The 19,113-nt window shown below is 43.1% G+C and overlaps 1 protein-coding gene across 5 annotated transcripts in view; it reads right to left on the bottom strand.

Moving 5' to 3' along the window:
* RCSD1 (RCSD domain containing 1) overlaps window positions 1-19,113 on the bottom strand; it is a 70,584-nt gene that overhangs the window by 12,495 nt on the left and 38,976 nt on the right. For 4 of the 5 annotated variants that reach the window (XM_039521544.1, XM_039521540.1, XM_039521532.1 and 1 more), the window contains one exon: window positions 2,879-2,986. In XM_039521544.1, coding sequence (XP_039377478.1) covers window positions 2,879-2,986 — 108 coding nt within the window. Of the gene's footprint in view, window positions 1-2,878; window positions 2,987-15,288; window positions 15,328-19,113 lie in introns of those variants that run through there. The other variant, XM_039521552.1, reaches the window with a different exon arrangement.

Genomic DNA, 19,113 nt, shown 5'->3' with positions numbered 1-19,113 from the left:
AACTTGCTGAGGATAAAAGTTGTGTGAGGAGGGAGATTTGAACCCACACCTGCACAGGGAGACCAGAACAGCCAATTGTGGGAAAGACAGAGCCTTGAGTCTGGCACCTTAAACCGCTCGGCCACCCTGACACTTAGAGATGCTCTAACAAGTATCTCATTGGAAACTCCACAGTAGAATGGCTTGTAATTTTTCTGTTTTCTTTTCTGTCTCTGCTAATCACTAAGCTTTCATCTTTTGAACGGGCCTCAGCTTCCTGCTTCATTCATTCATTGAGCTCACTATCCTATGTGTGGTACCAGGGGCTGAAGGGCACCTCAGAGTTCTGAACACAGCCCACAGCCTCGCTAATCTTTCAAAGGGAGGTGCAGCTCACAGAGACCACAGGTCCCAAGTTGCAGTGTTTAACAAGTGACTTAGGAAGCAGGTTTGTCCGGAGAGAAGGGACAGCACTTTTTTATTAACTGGACAAACACTCCTCTCAGTCTGAACCTGCACAGGCTCCTGGAAAGATCTAGCTTACTCCGGGTATGAGGAGAGGCTTGGCACAAACGTCAGCGCAATCTCTCCAAAAATCCATCATCTAATTTGCACAGTTATGCCCATGCAAGTAACCTGAAACCTATACTTACACCAGCATGGAAAGCTCCAACTGGATTTGAATTGCATATGTCTCTATGCTGAAGATGAGAGCAGCTGAAATTTCCTCTATTTTATGCCAATTTCCGTGACCTTCTGGCAAGTTACCAATGTGCTCTGTGGTGCAATATTTGGTGGCTTTTGTCATAATTTTTACCCACTTAATGTCCAGGGATCTGGGAAGTTACAAACATCAGATTGTGGCAACTTCATCTTTGAAGAGTTGGCCACTGTAGAGAGTTTGTCTGGAGTGACAAACTCGGGCACCATGGCTTTCTGAGGTTTACACTGTTAACTGGTGATGTTGTCTCAGCAGATTGCAATGCAATATAATTATGTGAAGCAATGTAATCAAGCTGAGACCGTGTCCTCCCATAACAATGTAATATCGTCCTTACACATCACAATCCTGGCATGCAATATCATCCTATTCTGTTGAAATATCATCATATCGCAACATTATGATACCTCATTGCGAAGCAGTGACATTTCGTGAGCACCCATTAATGTCCTATATATGCTAAGTTTGCAGGACATAGCTCACCATGCTGACATCAGGATGACCATGGAAATAGTGAGGTCAGGCAACCATGATTATTACATCACCCCCCAGGATTGTAATACGCTGAAATGATTTTTGTTTTTAACATGTGTGTTTGTGATGGTTGTAGGGGACTCTCTCTGTCACAGAAAGCGGATCAGCGGCCATGAGTCCTTTGACTTTCCCTGCCTTCTCAGAGGATTAAAGCCATTTGGGGCCTAGACTCATCATAGTTTTGGGCAACCTTTGCTGCTTAAGTTCTTTCTACCACCCCTAACCAGGTTTCCTAGACTTCTCTTCCAGTCCCCCTTACCAAGAGAGGTTTTTCCTTCCTGCTCCCCAGCAGACTCTGTTTCTCACTGATTCATTGGTGCATCTAAGCCTCAGTGAAGCAGGCCTGGATCACAAGGATTCAGTTATTCTACCTTAATCTGCCCTATGCCTTGTAGAAGAGGAAGGAAAGACAAGGCTGCTCTGACTGAGATGCTTTCTGGTGATAAATGACAGCACATTGGGGCTAGTCAAATGTCCAGTGTCCTCAATTACATTGAGTCAGTCCAGCTCCTAGCAGGACATGAGTCCTGTCCAATGTGATATTCCAACAACCTGCAAGACTGCACCAGTTTTCCTGCAGTGCCAATCTATGCTGTTTAACCCATCAATAAACCATTGCTTGAACTCTAATGGGGCCTATTTGTTTCTCCTGAGTTCAGCCATACTGTAACCCATGTAAATGATATTAAAACTGCATAATCTTTGTGATAGCTGGATCAGCTATCTGCAGCCAAACAGAAGACTATCTTCATTTGTTTAAATCCCACTGAATGTCAACTTCTTGCTTTTAGGGGAGGAGGGGAATCCTAATAGCAGTATGTGCTGGTCCTCACTGGAGACGTTTGTGAGATGCATGCCTTGCATATAATAGTTTTGTTTGTTTTTATCCAACAATTACTGGGTTAATTAGGTCTCAGTGTGTATACACACAGGCTAAATTGGAGTTTATCTGTCTACTGTGCTGTGACTGGATAGAGGTGCTTAGGATCAAATAAAGAGGGACAAAACTTGTTCACTATTTCTGAGCCCTGGACAGCTGATTCAGAGCTTTACAGAAGATTGCTAAGGAACTATCACCATTATTAATGATGATGATTATTACTGCTGGAGAGCTGCTAGTGAGATGCATACTGGCTTCTAAGCTGCTTAGTTTGCTGTTCAGCCTCTCACTATTTGGAGTCTCATTTCTGTTCCATAAATATCAAACATTTGATTAAGGAAAACTAGTGGGTGCTTTCTAATTAATCAGTAGCCAAAAAGGCCCAGTGCTGAGCTGTACATGTGCACCTTGCTTTGATGCCAACTACCACTGGGGAACTCATGGATGTCTTAGCAGGCTTTTTAGTGTCCCCAAAGCACAAACATCCTGCCACTGGCTAACAACAAACTTTTAGTGGGCAGCTGGAATAGGTATGCAAGAATGTCTACATGTAAATTAGGAATGTATAGAGTATACTGTGCATGAGATTGTTGTGTGTTATACCACAGTTTGTGAAGCACTATGAGATCATTTGAGATAAAAGTTGCTATCCAAAATCAAGCCATTATTTTAATGCTTGGATCACCCAGTCTCCCCACCTTCACTGGCCAGGGATGAGTCTCCCATTTCCCACTTTTGTTATCTGTGGCTGAATTGTTCCTTACCTCCTTTCCAGAAATGGTGGCTGCTTGCTCCTTGAACTTTCCTGCCAGCTGAGCCACAGATAGGGATGCTGACTTCTCCACCTCTGGCTTGGTCTCTGCTGGTCTGCCCTGACAAATCAGAAACAAGATAGTATGTGCCCATGTCTCACAGATATGGGAAGTTGGAAGGCTGAGATGCAGACAGGTTATTTATTACTGAGTTCAAGAGTAACTGAAGGCTCAGAGCACCGCTGCCAGATGTCAGGTACCTAGTCTGGGAAGAAACCATCCCTGAAAATAGGACCGATTAGTATCTTAAAGTATCCAACGTTATTAGTAAGGTCTGAATGGCTCAGGGATTTGATAGTGTAACAGGGAACCTTTCATCTCTAACCAAAGACCCTGTCTCCAGTTCTCCACTTCAGTGGAAAGAAATTAAATGAGATATTTCTACCCACATCGTCCCTGTCACCATCTGTCTCCAGCAGTGAGTAGAACTTGGTGATAACAAACATCTTTTCCAATGACTTTTCTGTGGTGAGGCGGTGATGGGGAAATCTAGTTGTGAGAGGCCTTCCCTTTCCAATGACTCTTCTGCAAGGAGCCTGGGCTTTGAGAAGCCCTCCCTCACAAAGCCTCTGTTCTGCTTGGGGAAAGTGTAAGTGTGACTGGGTGTTACTCTCTATCCTTTCCCAGTATTTCACCTCTGCAAAGAGATATCAGGCTGTAGGAGCTTAGGTAAAGATGCTCCCACCCATTCTGTTATTCTACCCACCCGAGGCAGTGTTCCCTCTGCCACAACCTGATGGCCCACCTCACCTCATATATTGTTGTCTTCTTTGTTATTTTTATCGTGACATAGGTGAAAAGCCTTGAAATAAGGTGTCCATAGAAACCAAACCTGCTGAGCGCCATTGGTTAGCATCAATACAAAAAAACACATTGGGGAAATTGTGAATACCGAAATGACTTGCTTGTCTTGAGCCTTTTCTTCAGAACCTCATAAAATCCAGACAACAGAGAGTTTTCCAGGCTGCAGCCCTCTCATTAGAGAACCTCATACTTCTGCATCCCTGCAGCACCAGTGTTAGTGTTTGACCTGTACCACTTCCTTCCCCACACTTCTATTGCTTAGTCTGAAAAGTCCCACCAGAAGCTGGTTCTAGGCCAGCACACATTTTCCACAACAGCAGGAACCCCCAAGATTCTTCCCTTCTCGCTTGACTCCATTTGGAAGGAATTGTGGGTTAAGACAGTGGAACTGCGCCTTTGCCTTAGCTGGTAGGCAGAGGGTGCTCTCAGTATGCCAAGGCAGCCCAAAGATGGGCCTTTGGCCTTTGTAATACAGCTGGGCATGCTGAAAGAAAGAGCAGTGGAAACTTAAAAGGTCCTTAGATAGCTATTTCCTAGACAATGAGTGAATCGGCGGGGTTATACTGAGAATTAGCCTGAGTCTCACTTCAGTTTTGGATCAAGTTCTTGCCTGAAACTTTGAGGTGCAGCTCAGTGTGATTAATGACCACCCTACTCTTTCTTCATCAGTAACATGGAGATAAAACTGACCTACCTCACAGAGGGTTGCAAGGCTTTAATGTTTGTAAAGTGCTTTATGAACTATTTTAGGACTTGTGGGCATTCAGTGCATTCTTCTGACTGTAAGTCTAACGAGAAACCACTCTTCTATACATCATTTTTTCCTGACAGGGCATGGCTGTCCTCACTTGTACACTCTGATTCATCTGAACAGGACAGTGTGCTCCTTTTCCAGCCCTGAGCCTTGCCCCAGATTTCACCTGGGAGGACACAGTAGCTTCATTTTGCTTGTTGGCACTATATACCTGAGCTAAGGCCTGAAAACTTGGCTCCCTTTCTCCCTCAGATTTTGTCAAAGCCTCAAGTGTACAGCAAAAGCTGGATGTCCCCAGGCAGTTTCCCTTTAGCTGATAAACACATTGTAAATAGACTATGTGCTTCTGTGAGTAGTTTGTCCTTCAGTCCACAGGAAGCAGTGAACATGCCATTCTAATATTAGAACAAGTAGTCCACGGGCTGTGGCCCACAGAACTGCCAGCTGCAGGCTCTCCGATTACACCTCAGATTTCACAACAGGAAAATCCATTTTTCAGATCCTCTCTGGCCATTACACTGCAGTGTTTCATCTGGCTCTTTTTATTGCAGAAGGATCCTCTCTCACTGCTGAGCGTGCAGTGGGAATCTCCTTGTCCCACCCTAGTGAATGTACGAGGGCACTCTCTCCAATTAAAAGGATGTACACCAAGGTTCCCTCCCCACAACTAGAGGGACAGCACTAGACCCCTCTCTCCCTGCCCCTCCAGGAGAATGTACCTCACTCTCACAATAGGCGAGTAGAGCCCTTGCTCTCTCTCTCTCATGCTCCATGAAATATACTAGACATTCAGCCAATTCCAGGGTATTCTTTTCACTTTGGGGGATATGCCAAGGCTCTGTGAGATTGTGCATGGGAAACAGGGACACTAAAACCAGCTGTCATCTTGATAAAATTGAATAGATTTGCTGTTGTCTTGTTAGGAAGACAGATCTAGACAGGCCAGTAAGTTGAGCTGTTTGTAGTCACCTCAAGTTGAGTAGCATCACTGAGGGAGGGATTGGATTTTTTCCTGCCAGAGCAGTCATGAGTGCCCCATTGTAATGGTAATCGACTCCCTGCTTTGGTGAGGGCCTCAGGCAGTGGTGTACCTCAGTCCCTCTTAATCCATAATCATTTAGTCTCCTGTGGGCTGCAATACTTTGGACTTATTTTGGTTGCTTGGTTTAGTTTGCAGGTGCTGGGTGGTGGCCTGTGATACACAGAAGATCAGACTAAATGATCTGGTGGTCCCTTCTAGCCTTTAATTCTATGACTTTATTATAGGTGAATTAATAGGATGCTAGGTTAGGAAGTCCTATCCCACCAGTAGTTAGTAAGATGGTGATTGCTAGTCTCAGAGGTCTTTTAGTTTCCCACAAAAATGAGTATCCAAGGTGATCCTGTGTTATTTGGAGTAATGTCAGTCAGACTCTCTGTTGGAGAGTTGTGAAGAGGGAGTCACACTGCAGCATCACATTTGGAATGTTTCTACCTGCAAAAGGGGAGTGTAGTTTACCTACATTTATAAAGGTTTCATTTTCCTTTTTCAGTAATTGGGTTTGAGATGGACATTAGCATGTTTTCCAAGCCAATTCTTATTATTCACTTTGTTTTAAAGTCAACTTTGGGCTGATCAGACAGCCCTGGAGAGTGAAGGCTCCTATTTATTCACAGAACAAGTACAGCAGCAACTCAAGATTCCCAACACTTCCCTGCCAATGTCCCTCTTCCTTGTCCTAGAGGGACCCCCTATTGGGCTAAAAGGGGAATTTACTTTCCCATCCAGTTCTTTGCCTCTGTTGACACTGCCCCACCCAGTGCCAATCAGATGTGTTTTAATGTGGATACATGTTTGACTTTGCCCTGGACAGGACTGAGATCACAGAGGCCATCTGTGACAGGGTGCACAGATTTTTAGTGCCCTCTGGAGAGAACCCCCACGGGCATGATTCACCCTATCCCACTCATGACTCTCGTGGGAAGCCCTGCCGAGACAGACAGGTGTGTGGGAAATAAGGGCCTTTCTAAGCTGAGGTAATCAGATGCAATGGAACCTAGTTAGAGCCTGGGAGCTGGTGTACACCTGAAAGTTAGGTTGATCCAACAACATCGCTCAGAGGTATAGTTAAGCCGACCTCGGGTAGATACCACTAGGTTGACGGAAGAATTCTTTGACCTAGTTATGACACTGTAGAGTTTCTAACGTAGGCATAGCCTACGCCTTAGACTTGGCTTATTTCAAAAGAGAGAAGTTGTACTGAAGCACCCAGGACAGGGAGATTTAGAGACAGAAGAGCTTCCCTGTGTGTATTGTTTGTGCATTTACAGAAAGTTCTGTTTTGGGGGATCCTGGATTTAATCCACATAAGGTGAATGTGGCCAGAGACTAAATGATGTGGGTGGATTTGATCATCTTTTCATTTCACAAGAATCCTGTGAAATTAAACCTGAAACTCCCAAGGTTTTTTGGGTGCTTAACATAGGCCTTCTCTGACTCTGCTCTAGCCAGTCCTGGCTTTGCACTCTATCCCCAAGCCTCTGGATGGTCATGGTACAGATTCTTGTTAGTTAGATTTGAACCTCATGGCCCCATGTGTGAAAGGTATCCCAGTTGCAATCCTTGACCAGGCATTTCCCAGTTTTGTTCATCTTTATGCCTACTTAGATCATGCCTTTAATGAGCCGTGTTAGGATGGTAATGGGGCAGAAGTAGGTTTGCCAGTTTTGGCTGGACATATTCCAGGTGGTTTCATCACAGGACATAATCTGTAATTAAAAATTAATCTGTAATTCTTGGAGACTCCAGGACAGTCCTGGAGGGTTGGTAACCCTAGGCAGAAGTGGATAATCAGAAATGACCTTGTTCTTGGACCAGTTTACTTTATAGCCTGTCAAGAAAGACCGAGTTTCATTAATGTAATCAAGAATCTAGTTCAGTGGTCTGACTTAAGTAGCTTTTAAATACCAGCTGCATAACAACAGTAACTTACATTCCTCTTCCCCCCAATTTAATTCTCTGACTTCCTGGTGGTGGTTCTCATGTTTTTTTTCACCACATATATAACTGCAAAGGTCAAAGAGGCACAGAACAAATGTAGCAAAAATAACCAGATCTACAATGTTATGTCTTAGAGATAGAGAAACTAAGGCAGAGAAAGCTCAGTAATCAGCATCTTATCTATGTGACCATGGATAATCTTTGGTAGATAAAGGACTAGGACCCAAGAATCTTGATCCTCAGACCCCTGCTCTAACCCGCTGTACAGTTTTCCCTGCAATACCCAAAAGTCCTAAAGCCAGAAGTGGACAGTGGACAGCTTTGCCTGGTGCAGCATGCGCTATATGTGGACTAGGTGAGGTCAGCACTTTTGCATACTACCCTAGCTAAAGGGCTGACATAGCAGAGACACAGCTTTTATTTTTTGCATGGCTATTGCTGAAGATGTAGGCTCTCTGAATTTCCGTTCCCATTCCACCCTTGAAAATGCTTTCCCCAGTTTGAGACCTAGGCAAGTCCGGTCAGTCTGACTCCCATACAGCTCCAGTGATGTGCCTCAGACACAGCAGGTTGTCTGCAGCTAAGTGATTAGAAAAAAAATCTCAAGATTCATAAAAGCCTGGCAAATGGTGTGGCCAGGACTCTCCCTCCACTACCTTGACCTTCAGCAACAGCTGCATTCCACTGGAACAATTCAAGTGTCCATCAACAGTGTGAGACTCTTGAGTGTGGGAGACAGAACTTGCACAGGAGCTTGCTAGACTACAGAACTCACCCTTTCAGGAGATAAAAATGAGCAAAGGCCACACTGCATTCAGAACTAAATGCAAAACTCATCTCTTGCACTGAGCTTTTCCTCTGTCATGTCTTACATGCACAACTGACTAACTAATCAACCTATTTCTCCTGAAAATTGCAAAGAAGAAGAGAAAGATTGTCAATTTGATTTTTCAGATAGCACAGTAATGGGATCCATAAGAATACCAAGAGAGACTGAGGAGGGACACTGGGGTTTCCTTTGAAGTTCAGCAGCCAGGTGCCAGACAGAGTTTTAGGTCTTGTCTACATGGCAAAGTTCTTTAGTATAAGCTAAGGAGTGAATTTAAACTTCTAGTTATATCACTATTACTCCCTTTGGGGACATTCTTATTCTGGTAGAATGGTGGTTTATTTGGCTTAGTTTATGTCACTTGGGAAGGATTTAAACTAAACTGAAAGCCAAACAGCCATAAAATGGTAACAGCTTCTATTTACTACCTATCTGGGCAGGATTTGAATCTGGTCTAGAGATTAAAGGCTCCTTTGTCAGTCCCCAAAACTATCCTGTCCCCACCCCCAGATTAATTTTTACTCAAGAAGGAGAATTTAAAGAGGTCTGGTCCAGTATCTTGCAAGTGGGCAAGTCAGTCATTTTTCCATTTGGTGGCTGGAAACAGACAGGAGGCAAGCTTTAATTTTCAACCCCATATGGGAGCACCTGTTAAGAGAATGGCCCTAGGATTTTTAAGTGCAGGTCAGATTAGATCAGTGGTTTGCAATTAAAGGCAAAACATAAAATTGCCTGTACCAGAGTATTCATTAAAACTTTATTTTTAAAAACTAATTTTAATACAAAGAAGTTTGGAATAGCCATTTTCTGGTCAGACCAGAGATAAGATCCAGATTGTTCATGAACAGATCTCCTAGAAATAAATTGTTCATTATCTGAAACTCAAAGTGAAAAAAGTGGTTCTATTTTGTGTGTTCAATGAAGCCTTTTTATAAACAAGATGTTAACACTTTCATCAGAATGCTATCAAGAGGGGAGCAGTGTAAGAACCGGAAGTGGAACAATAAGTAGAAAGGGAGGAGTAAGAGCACAAAACCAAGAAAAAAAAATGTATCGAGAGGCATGGAGTTAGGAAAATAGCTGAATGATAGCACAAGAACAGGAGAGAGCGAGAGAGAGAACTAGCAGAGCCTATGCACAGTACAAGACTATTAATTCTATTTATTATCCATGAAAATATCAGCTAAAGCTGAGCGGAGGTTACCCAGGAAGTGGGAGGGCTCAGGCTTACATTGGTCTGTACTTTACATCCCTACAAGGAAATCCCACAATGATTATTCAAATTCCAAGCTCAGGATCATGGCATCTTCAAGTCCTCTGTTTGTAGAGGGATGTGTGTGACATTTCTCCTTTTGGTTTCTTATCTTCAGTGAAGACTCTCCTTGCTCTGATGGTGTTAACTTAATGCAGCTATCTGCAGAAGTGCTTGCAGAGAAAGAGAGATTGGGGCTCTGGCTAGAGTTCCCATAATTACCCCAGCCTCTCCAGAAGAGGGTGCTGCAGGAGCTTATGCAGGAGCTCTGGCTGTGAAGGAGTTCACAGTTATTCAAGTCCCACTCTCCTCCGAAAGGAGCCATGTTAGGGAATGCAGTTAGAATGCTGACTGTAGAGGAAACTCTCAGCAGCCAGAGTAGCTGAATGCATTTTAGAGCCACATGATAGATCAGAATTTAGTGTGGTTTAAAGATCCCAGAATGCAGGAATTCCCATCTTCTTTCTCTTCACACTGATTTGGTGCCCCATTTCAGAGGAAGAACAACTGGCCTCTAGAGTGTCCATCAGTTCTCCCTGCCAGGCAGCAGGGCTAAAATATAGCGAAAAGCCAAGGAAAGAAAATCAGACGTCCATTTAAGGTGCAAACATTGCTAAGGGGAGGGGAAGAGAGAGAAATTAAAAACAAAATTCCAGACTAATATCGGTACATAATCTGGCTGTGAAGAAGTCACATAGCATGATGGGAGATATAATAACGTTCCCAGCATGCTTTGCTAAATCCCTGCCCTCTGTGTGCAGTGTCTGTCATTTTAAAGGTATAGTAAACATGGCTCCAATATAAATTTTGACAAAGGAGAATTAAAAATAGTAAAGAAAACTAAATGCCATAAAACCTTTCCCCACATCATCTGGGATGGCAAGTGACTGAACTTTATGGTTTTATTATGGTTTGTCCACACAGGGGAAAAGCCCAGAATAGATAATGCAGAATAGCTTTTACTAAGTAACTATCCTGTATTAACTCACTGTGTGGACACACTGATTCCACACTTCATGGATTAATCTAAATCACAAAAAGGCAGTTTTAGTGTGGAATCAGATTGTCCCCATGGAGAGCTAGTGTGCAATATCTGTTGTGCTTTAAATACACATCCTAACTATTTAACACTAATTTCCCCATGTAGTCAAGCCCTTAAACTTCCATTCTCAAGCCTTCCCCTAACCCAGATTGACAAGCAATGAGTGAAGGGGCCCCATGATCTCATTTGGCTGCCTGATAATGTGACAGATTTGATATTGCAGGCTTAGTTTAGGGGAAGGTTTGAACATTATGCTAAATAGGTCATGGATTTTAAAAGACCCCTGGTCAGGCTCCAGAACCCCCAACAAGCTGTGAATATAAAAGGCCCTCAGACCAGACTCTATGACCCTACAGGCTGTCACAGTCGTGTGAATGGGTCCCTTGGATCAGTGCCAAAGCCCTGGAGGCAGGTTAGAGACCTCTCTGAGTACACATTTCTCCCTGTGGAATCTCCCAGCTGTTGCCTTTATGTGGATTCTGGTGGCCCTTTGACAAGTGAGTGCTCATTAACCACTAATGAGAGTGCCAGAAAGCAAGGGAAAATAGGCAGGGAAAGTAAGAAAAGGAAAGGAACTCCTGAACTGTGTATGCTGCTTTGTTGCTAGAGCCCAATATTCTACACCATCTTTCTTCAGCCCTAATTTCAATGAAAACAGGAGCCATCACAAGCAACTTCAAGGAAGACACATGAGTAGGATCACTGGAAATATGCATCAGAATAATCTTCCACTATAGCACAGATTCGGGCTATGTCTACACTAGCACTTCTGGGTGTGTAAAAAAGCAACAACCCCACAACTGACATAAGTTTCACTAACAGAAGCACTGATGTGGACAGTGTCTCCTGCTGACAGCTACGGCCGCTCATTGGGGGTGGATTAATTATGCCATTGGCATAGAGCAACTACAAGGGAGACCTTACAGTGGTGCAGCTGCAGCGGTGCCACTGTAAAGTCTCAAGTGTAGACGTAGCCCGAGGGTTTCTTTATGGATTCTTTGAGATTCCAATGTTTCTGCAGAATAATTTTCTAGCCTCTGTTTCCACACCATTGCAGTTCCATCTTCCTACCCCTGCAAATAGATTAGCCACAAGAATAGATCTGAGAGGGGCAAATTGCCCCTTTTCAAATGAATAAGTTGTTAACTCTGAAATATAACAACAACGAGCAACGTTAATTATTTCCTATGGATAATTTGAATAGAAGCATACAGCTAAAACACTTTGTCAGTGCAGCTGAATTCACTTGAAAAAGACATTTCACAATAATAAGGCTGTACGTTTAAAAGAGGAAGGGGAAGTTCTTTGATGAGCATATTAAAGTGCACTTGAAAGACTTCAGGGAGAGGATTTTTTTTAAAAGACAAAACTGGTGAAAAAAATTAAATATTACTTAAATTTATTCAAGATAGTAATATTCCATTAAACACACTAGTGTTTTCATGTGTTCTGAAAGAGATTTTTTTTTTAAAATTCAAGTTTTGCTACAGATTTCCAGTAGCCTCATCCTGGTTTTTCTCTCCTGAGAACTTCATGTAGCACAGTTACAGTATTTGAGCTCATAGGCAAGAACCCTACAATGGTTAACATAAGAGTATACTACATCTGCAGCAATGACCAAGAGAAAACATAAAACATACTTAATCAGCCAGAAGAGGCAAAAGAACAAGCAGCTCCTACTTACAACATGGCTACTTTAGAACTACAGCTTCTTCTTCTGCTGCTTTATGGCAAAGCAGATTCATTTACTGAGTCTATAACCACCACCTACTATATTCTTCATTCATTCATGCCACTACTGTCTTACCCTACTCTATAGCCTTAAAAAAATGTTGTGGAGTTTTTTTAACGTTACCCCACTTTCCCGATACTTTCACTAAGCCCTTTATAGTAGAGTCTGTCACCTTACATCATCTGAACCAGTGGTTCTCAACCTATTTACCATTGTGGGCCACATATGCAGGTTTCTATGTGTTATGTGGGCCTCATCTACACAATATATACACTACCTGTATGGCCCTGAGGATATCACATGGGCAGCAGCTGTGTGCTGATTGGGCTGCAAGTGGTCCGTGGGTTGAGAACCACTGATCTAAACTCTTCATAAAGAGCCTTTCTTTACTGGAACACTCACCACTCTCCCATATCAAGTGATGAATGTTTCTTTAACCTTACATATGTTATGGAGCCCATCTTTGTGTCTATTCAATATATATAAATAATTATTCAAACCAGAGTGACCAGTTGGCAGTCTAAATATGAGTACTTCACTGATCTTTTTATAATTCTGGAATAGCACATTATCCTTTATTTTGGGGTATACTTCACAGAATGTTCTTCTTTTCTCCTTGGTCCAAAATTTGGTCATTCCTTTTAAGTCCTTTATGAATTAAACTTTTAAATTCCTGCTTACGGAAAGGAATCTTTATATCAGTTTCTCCATTTTAAAGCTTTTTTTTCTTCCTCATCTACCATTTCATTGCCACATATCTCAACATGTGCTGGAATCCATGCTATTACTATGTTCACACCTGAGCATACTAACTCTGTTGTCAAAAACAATATTTCATTATGAAATAACTCCTGCTTTTTGAGGTAGAGCTATGGCTGCTTGGTTCTGCCACATTTAAAGAGCCAGCACTCAAAAGGACAATCTCAGGAAAACATTCTAAAAGAGGACAACCCAACACTGGGGGAAATTACTAAAGAGCGGGAATTTGCCAAAGCATTGGTGCTAGCTGCAGCTATAAATAGTTAAGGTATGTTAGGCATGAACATACCTTTGTTTATTAAAAGTAGAGGGAGAATGCCTGCTTGTACAGTGTTGTAACCCTACGGTGCACTGTTCTGATTTGGTGACTAGCAGTCCCTACTCCTGATGACGCAATCAGCCTGTGTCACCAAATACGAGGGGCTAGGAGAAACAGCCCAATGGTTTTCCTACTGGGACTCTATCACAAAGCTGTTTCCTGTTTGTATGTGTTTGGAAGATGGCACTTGCTTAGGGCTCCTTCTCTGGTCCTGTTGTCAAAATGACCTCAGAGGAGCATAAAGCAGATTGCCTACGGCTCCCCCACACCAGTGCTCCTAGTTACCCCATGGACTTGATACTTAAAAATGTGGCCCTGTTTAATGATGAACCTCACCAAATATGGAGACTTCTACTCCTCCTGACTGTTTAACCAATGGTGTCACACAATCCGTTGCAGCTCCACTGCTCTGAATAGTGCTGTTGTTGTTTATGCCGGCAGTGACTCTGGTATGGAGTGGTGAGAACCTTGGTGGCTGAATGCAGCTGAGGCAAAATAATCTGCTCTGCCCTTCCCAGCAGACTTATAGGAAACATCTGTAGACTTCAGGAAACTGCAACTGTAAAAATACTAGGCAGCTTTTCTATTTCAAAGAAAATGGTCATTGTAATTAAAATACATGATACAAGTTCTATTTAAATGTATCCTCTGATAAAGTCATTCTCCCTGTTGTTGAGGCCTCTTTCCACTAGTAAGTAGGTGCACTGACTAATGCTACATAGTGTCAGACTTGCTGTGGCAGATGCAAGCTCAGAAATAGAATTTGTACAGAAAGGTGTCTATCTTCCAGCTAGATTTCTTGTTCCACAAGAGTAAATGTGACTGAAATCTAAGCTTAATTATTTAGGAGAGGCAGTTTAGTGACTTGATGTTGGCCTTAGGGCCTCTTGAAATAGTGGTATGGTCACAAAGTGGAAGAGACAAAGACACCTATCTGTCTTTGTAGAGCTCTGTAATCTGGTATCCTAGCTTCAATACAATTAGCACTAAAAAGGGTCTTATATAGGCAGGGTATGCCAGCTACCCAGTAGTTTTTGGCTGGTGCTTAAACTTTTGAGACTAGATTTATAGTAGATTTCTATGCTTTTCTTCACTCCATGACATGTAAGTCAAAGGAGCATAAGGCCTGTGCTGCCTAAACAACATCTGTGGAGATTAGCAAAACTAGAAAAGAAAGCTGTGAAAAATACACGATGGAAACATAAATTGTTTTCATTAGTAATAATGATACTTAGCATTTGCACAGTTCCTACATAATCAAAGCACTGTGTATACTAATACCCACAACATCCTGATAAGGCATGTGGGTAATACTACCTCACTTTTACAGATTGAAAAACTAATGGACAAAGGTAAACAACTTGCCCACAGCCACACTAAGTCCAAGACAAAATCTAGATGTGAATTTAAGACCTCCTGATCCCCAGCTCTGTGTATATTCCTCCAGATCACATTGCACTAATAAAGAACCAACACATGTTACGGTGTTCCCTAATGTGAGAGTTCCACTTGTCACAAACTCATGCCTAGGCCAGACTAGCATTTGCACAGGATTATTTAGTTCCTAGTGAATTATCTGTTACTCCTTATCTCTGTGTTCATCTTTCCTTAAGGGGGATCCATACTTTTGGGTAAATGGTCTTGACTGAAATGGACAGCTTTTTTATCTGAAAAACTGTAGCATAGTCTTAAATATGCACATACTACAATATATTTGTTAGAGGGCAGTCAACATCCTGTCTTGGAAAAGTGCAAACCCTGTGTGTCCCCAATGACTGTTTATTATATCTGTCTATATGTATAGTATGCACTTCCTGTGACAGGAGCCTTGTCTAGCATAGCCTGTATACTGTAACAATCACCGGTATGCCAATAAAGTACTGAGACCTACCTAACACATAGGGTCTGCATATATCTTCCCTAGGATCTCAAGGTTCAAAATCTGTGAGGAAGAAAAAAGGGGTGGAGGGTATACTAATAAAGCAAGCCAGAGTATACCGGAGAAGGGACCCAAAGGTACTGATAGCAAAGGGAATAGCTATTGCTGACAAAAGATTTAGGGCACAGATGAAAGAGGTGGGAGAGTATTAATGGATGAAACTGTTGGGTGCTGATTAGAATCCTGAGGCTACCTCTGGAAAAAAATAGTACTGTGCACAGCTGGAAGAGGTTCTTGGGAGAAGCCAGAGAGCACAGATGGCAGTCACTTGAGGACAGTGAAGATGGAAAAGGCCTGTGCTGAGAGGCCAAAATATACTGATAGAGGAGGCAAATGTGTATTATTGAGAGACCCTAGAGTACACAAATGAGTAGCCATGAGGTCAAGTTGGGAGTTCCTTTGGCTTAGGCCTCTAGAGACAGACCTCTGAAGTCTTTGGGGAAAGGAAGTGGCCTTGGGAAGGTACATATTGTGGGTACTGGGATGGGTGTTTTAGGCTCACTCAGAAATAAAGGCTTTCCCTCTCAGCCAAGGGGGAGGAACCATTGAAAGCCTTAGGAAGGTAGTGGAAGGTTCAGGTACTATCCTTATGCACCGCCTTCATTCAGGGCCCAATACTGCTGCCCCCAGGTGCAGGACAAGCAGAAGTTCCCCTTCAGTATTGAGACACCACCAGGGGAGCTCCTCTCAGGCAACAGGAAAAGGGCTGTGAACAAAGCTCATATTTGGCTGAATCTGGTCACACAAAGGCATAGAAATATCAGTAGTGACAAGGCACAAACACAGGCTGTATGTCCACACGTGGAATGTACCTGACAGTTAATTTAACAGACTACTTTCAGTGATGCCCTCTTGCAGTGGGCTTCTCCACCTTTCTCCCTCCTGCCCCTTCTCTCCTCAGTGGAGAAGTGTTTTTAATTTCTTCAGTCTGTAGTACTGCCACCCCCCAGAGTTAAAAAAAATCATGAGATTTTTAAAATGTTGGGTTCTTTTTCTGAACTTTTGGCATGCACTGGGGTCACATTTCCAAGCTTTTCTCTGCAACCATGAGAGATAGAAGCTTACTTTTTCTTTTTAAATGAAAGCTGAGATAATCTAGAAGCTGAGGCACTAAGGAAAGAAGGAAAGGAAAAAATGGGGAGGAGGGAAGGGATGACCTAAAAACAAATATTGCAAGACTCAGGAGTTGGTATCATTGAGTATAGCTAAAGTATAAGGGCCCAGATCTTCACAGGTATTTAGGCTTCTTACTTCCATTAATTTCAGTGTAAGTTAGCAGCCTAAATACCTTTGAGTATTTGGGCCAAGCTGGTATATTCCAGCCCCTTATTTTGTAATGGAACTTCATGTCTGACATAAAGGAGAAAGGAAATGACTGAGTTTCTTTGGCATTGGGATCCCAGGAGCTCTCATACTGGAACAAAACTGAATGGCCAAGGCCTAGTAGTAGCCACTCCCTACCCACATATGCACGCTTCAAAGTGAAAGAGCTCTCAGTAGTTTAAGAAGGACCACTGAAGTAACTTTCATAATGAGGACACACTAGATTAAAGTGACCATATGTCCTGTTTTTATGTGGTCCTAGGAACTTCATTTGGGATATTTGAAATGTCCTGGCTTTTCACTTTATCAGTCAAAACATTTTGTTTTTAGAATTACATAATAAGTAGAATTGTTCTATTTACCAGGAACAAACAATCTAATGAAATGAGCGTTCAGTGTGACAAACAGTGTTTGGACTAAAGAGAAGCCCAAGGAATAGGGACACTGACAAAACTCTTCCCCTGCTCCAAGTGACTGTTAGTTGCACTTGTCAGGGCTCTGTGATAAAATCATTGAGAATGCTAAGATAGTATGTGTGTGCCAGAGGGGGGAGAAATACTCCATTCCTCTGAGAAATAAGCATGTGTTTCTATCAGTGCTTAATTTGTAATGAAAGAGGTGCTGGGGCTCAAGCAATTTTTTTACATTCATGACTGACGCAGCAAGCCCAGAGATTCTGGAGCTATGAACTGCCAAGCCTAGAGGTGCCGAGGCTCAGCCCTGGCACAAATTAAAAACTGGTTTCTATTAAGTCAAAAACTAGCAGTAGTGAAACCAGAACACTTTAAAATAAATCTTGGTTTTTGATGTTGAAAATAAGATAGTCTTAGACTAGATGAAAATGCCCTGGTTGAGAGGTAGCTCAGGTCTCCCTTTACCGGGAAGTCAAACTGAGGGAAGGAGGCATCCATAATTCTGGCAGCTAAATTCCTGTATTGTATGAGATTCAGTGCATCACCTTACCAGTAACTTTCCTGAACAATTAAAGATCCAGGATCCCTTTCCAAAAGCACCACACTTGAGTTTGAAAGTCCTGGGGACTAGGAGCAATCAAGCCTCTTCTCCTGAGTGTGGAAGCAATAGTTAGCAATTATTAAAGTCATCTTGTAACCACAGTTCAGGAAGACCTCTTCTTCCTGACATACAAATCCTGCTCTCATATTGGTTTGCTTATCCCTGGCAGATGGAATGAGCACCGTAACTCAAAGGCGCAGGACTAGCTCTCGACACAAGCGGACAAAAAACTTCTGTAGATACTTAAGCACACACTTTGTGTGGTTTGGGGGCAAGAAATAATTTGATCCTCTATGAAAAAGGCCTTGAAGCTAGCAGGCTACTGAGGTTTCTGAGGTCATGTGAAGCTTGAGGAATCTAGAGATACTCATGTTTTTGGGATAGCCTGCTGCCTCATACTCTTCTTGAGAAACAAATACTGATCCTACCCCTAATGTAGCAATGCTGGCAGCTTTTATCTGCAGCTGACAACAGCTGTTGCAAAGACTATGGCCAGACTGAGATGGTCCCTATTGCTTCATCTCCATGTTCTTGGAACCATTAACAGGAGATTCTATTGGTGGTATATGGGGTTTGTCACTGAGGTGTCCATACTGTTGACATTTTCTCCAAGGTGCATCAGGGCAAGATGGCAGTGCTCAGTAAGGAGAGCATTAATAACCACTCTGCTAAGACATTGCCCATTTAGCTAATACAGTTTGAACCACAACCACCCCACCCCCCACTCCTGAGTTTCCCAGCCTGTCCCTTCCCATGTACAGGGTCCTGCTTGGCTACCAAACTTTTGTTTAACTGATATAAGATTTCTGACTGCTTTGGTCTGGGAAATATATACAACCTGTCAGCTTTCACCCAAACGAATTAGTGTCTCTCCATATGCACTCCCCAAGTCTTGTTCCTCTGTTTGCTAATCCCTTGTCCTTCTACAGAGGTCAGGTACCTCCTGTCCCTGAGAACAACTGTCAGAATCACTTACCCCATCCACAATGTGTGCGTGTAGGGGGAGAATAATGCAGTCTGGGATAACGTCTGACGAAGTGGGTATTCACCCACGAAAGCTTATGCTCCAATACATCTGTTAGTCTTTAAGTTGCCACAGGACTCTTTGTTGCTTTTAAAATTAATATGTTGCACTCATAGGTGCCGACTTCCCCTCTGCCCATGGGTGCTCAACCCCCCTCCCGGCCCTGCCCCATGCCATCCCCATTCCACCCCTTCTCCAGCGTCCTTGCCCCCTTCCTGCCCCCATTCCACCTCCTTTCCCCAAGTCCCTGCCCTGCCCCACCTCCTCCCCTGAGCACGCGCTGCATCTCCACTCCTCCCCCTCCCGGAAAGTCCTAAGCACCACCAAATAACTGTTCGGCGGCAGGAAGCACTGGGAGGGAGAGAGAGGAACGGGGACGTGGCGTGCTGGCAGGGGGATAAGAAGGCGAGGAGGGG

This window comes from Mauremys reevesii, linkage group 1 (genome assembly GCF_016161935.1).
Source record: "Mauremys reevesii isolate NIE-2019 linkage group 1, ASM1616193v1, whole genome shotgun sequence".
Taxonomy (NCBI): Eukaryota; Metazoa; Chordata; order Testudines; family Geoemydidae; genus Mauremys; species Mauremys reevesii.
This window is presented reverse-complemented; position numbering and strand designations above follow the sequence as displayed.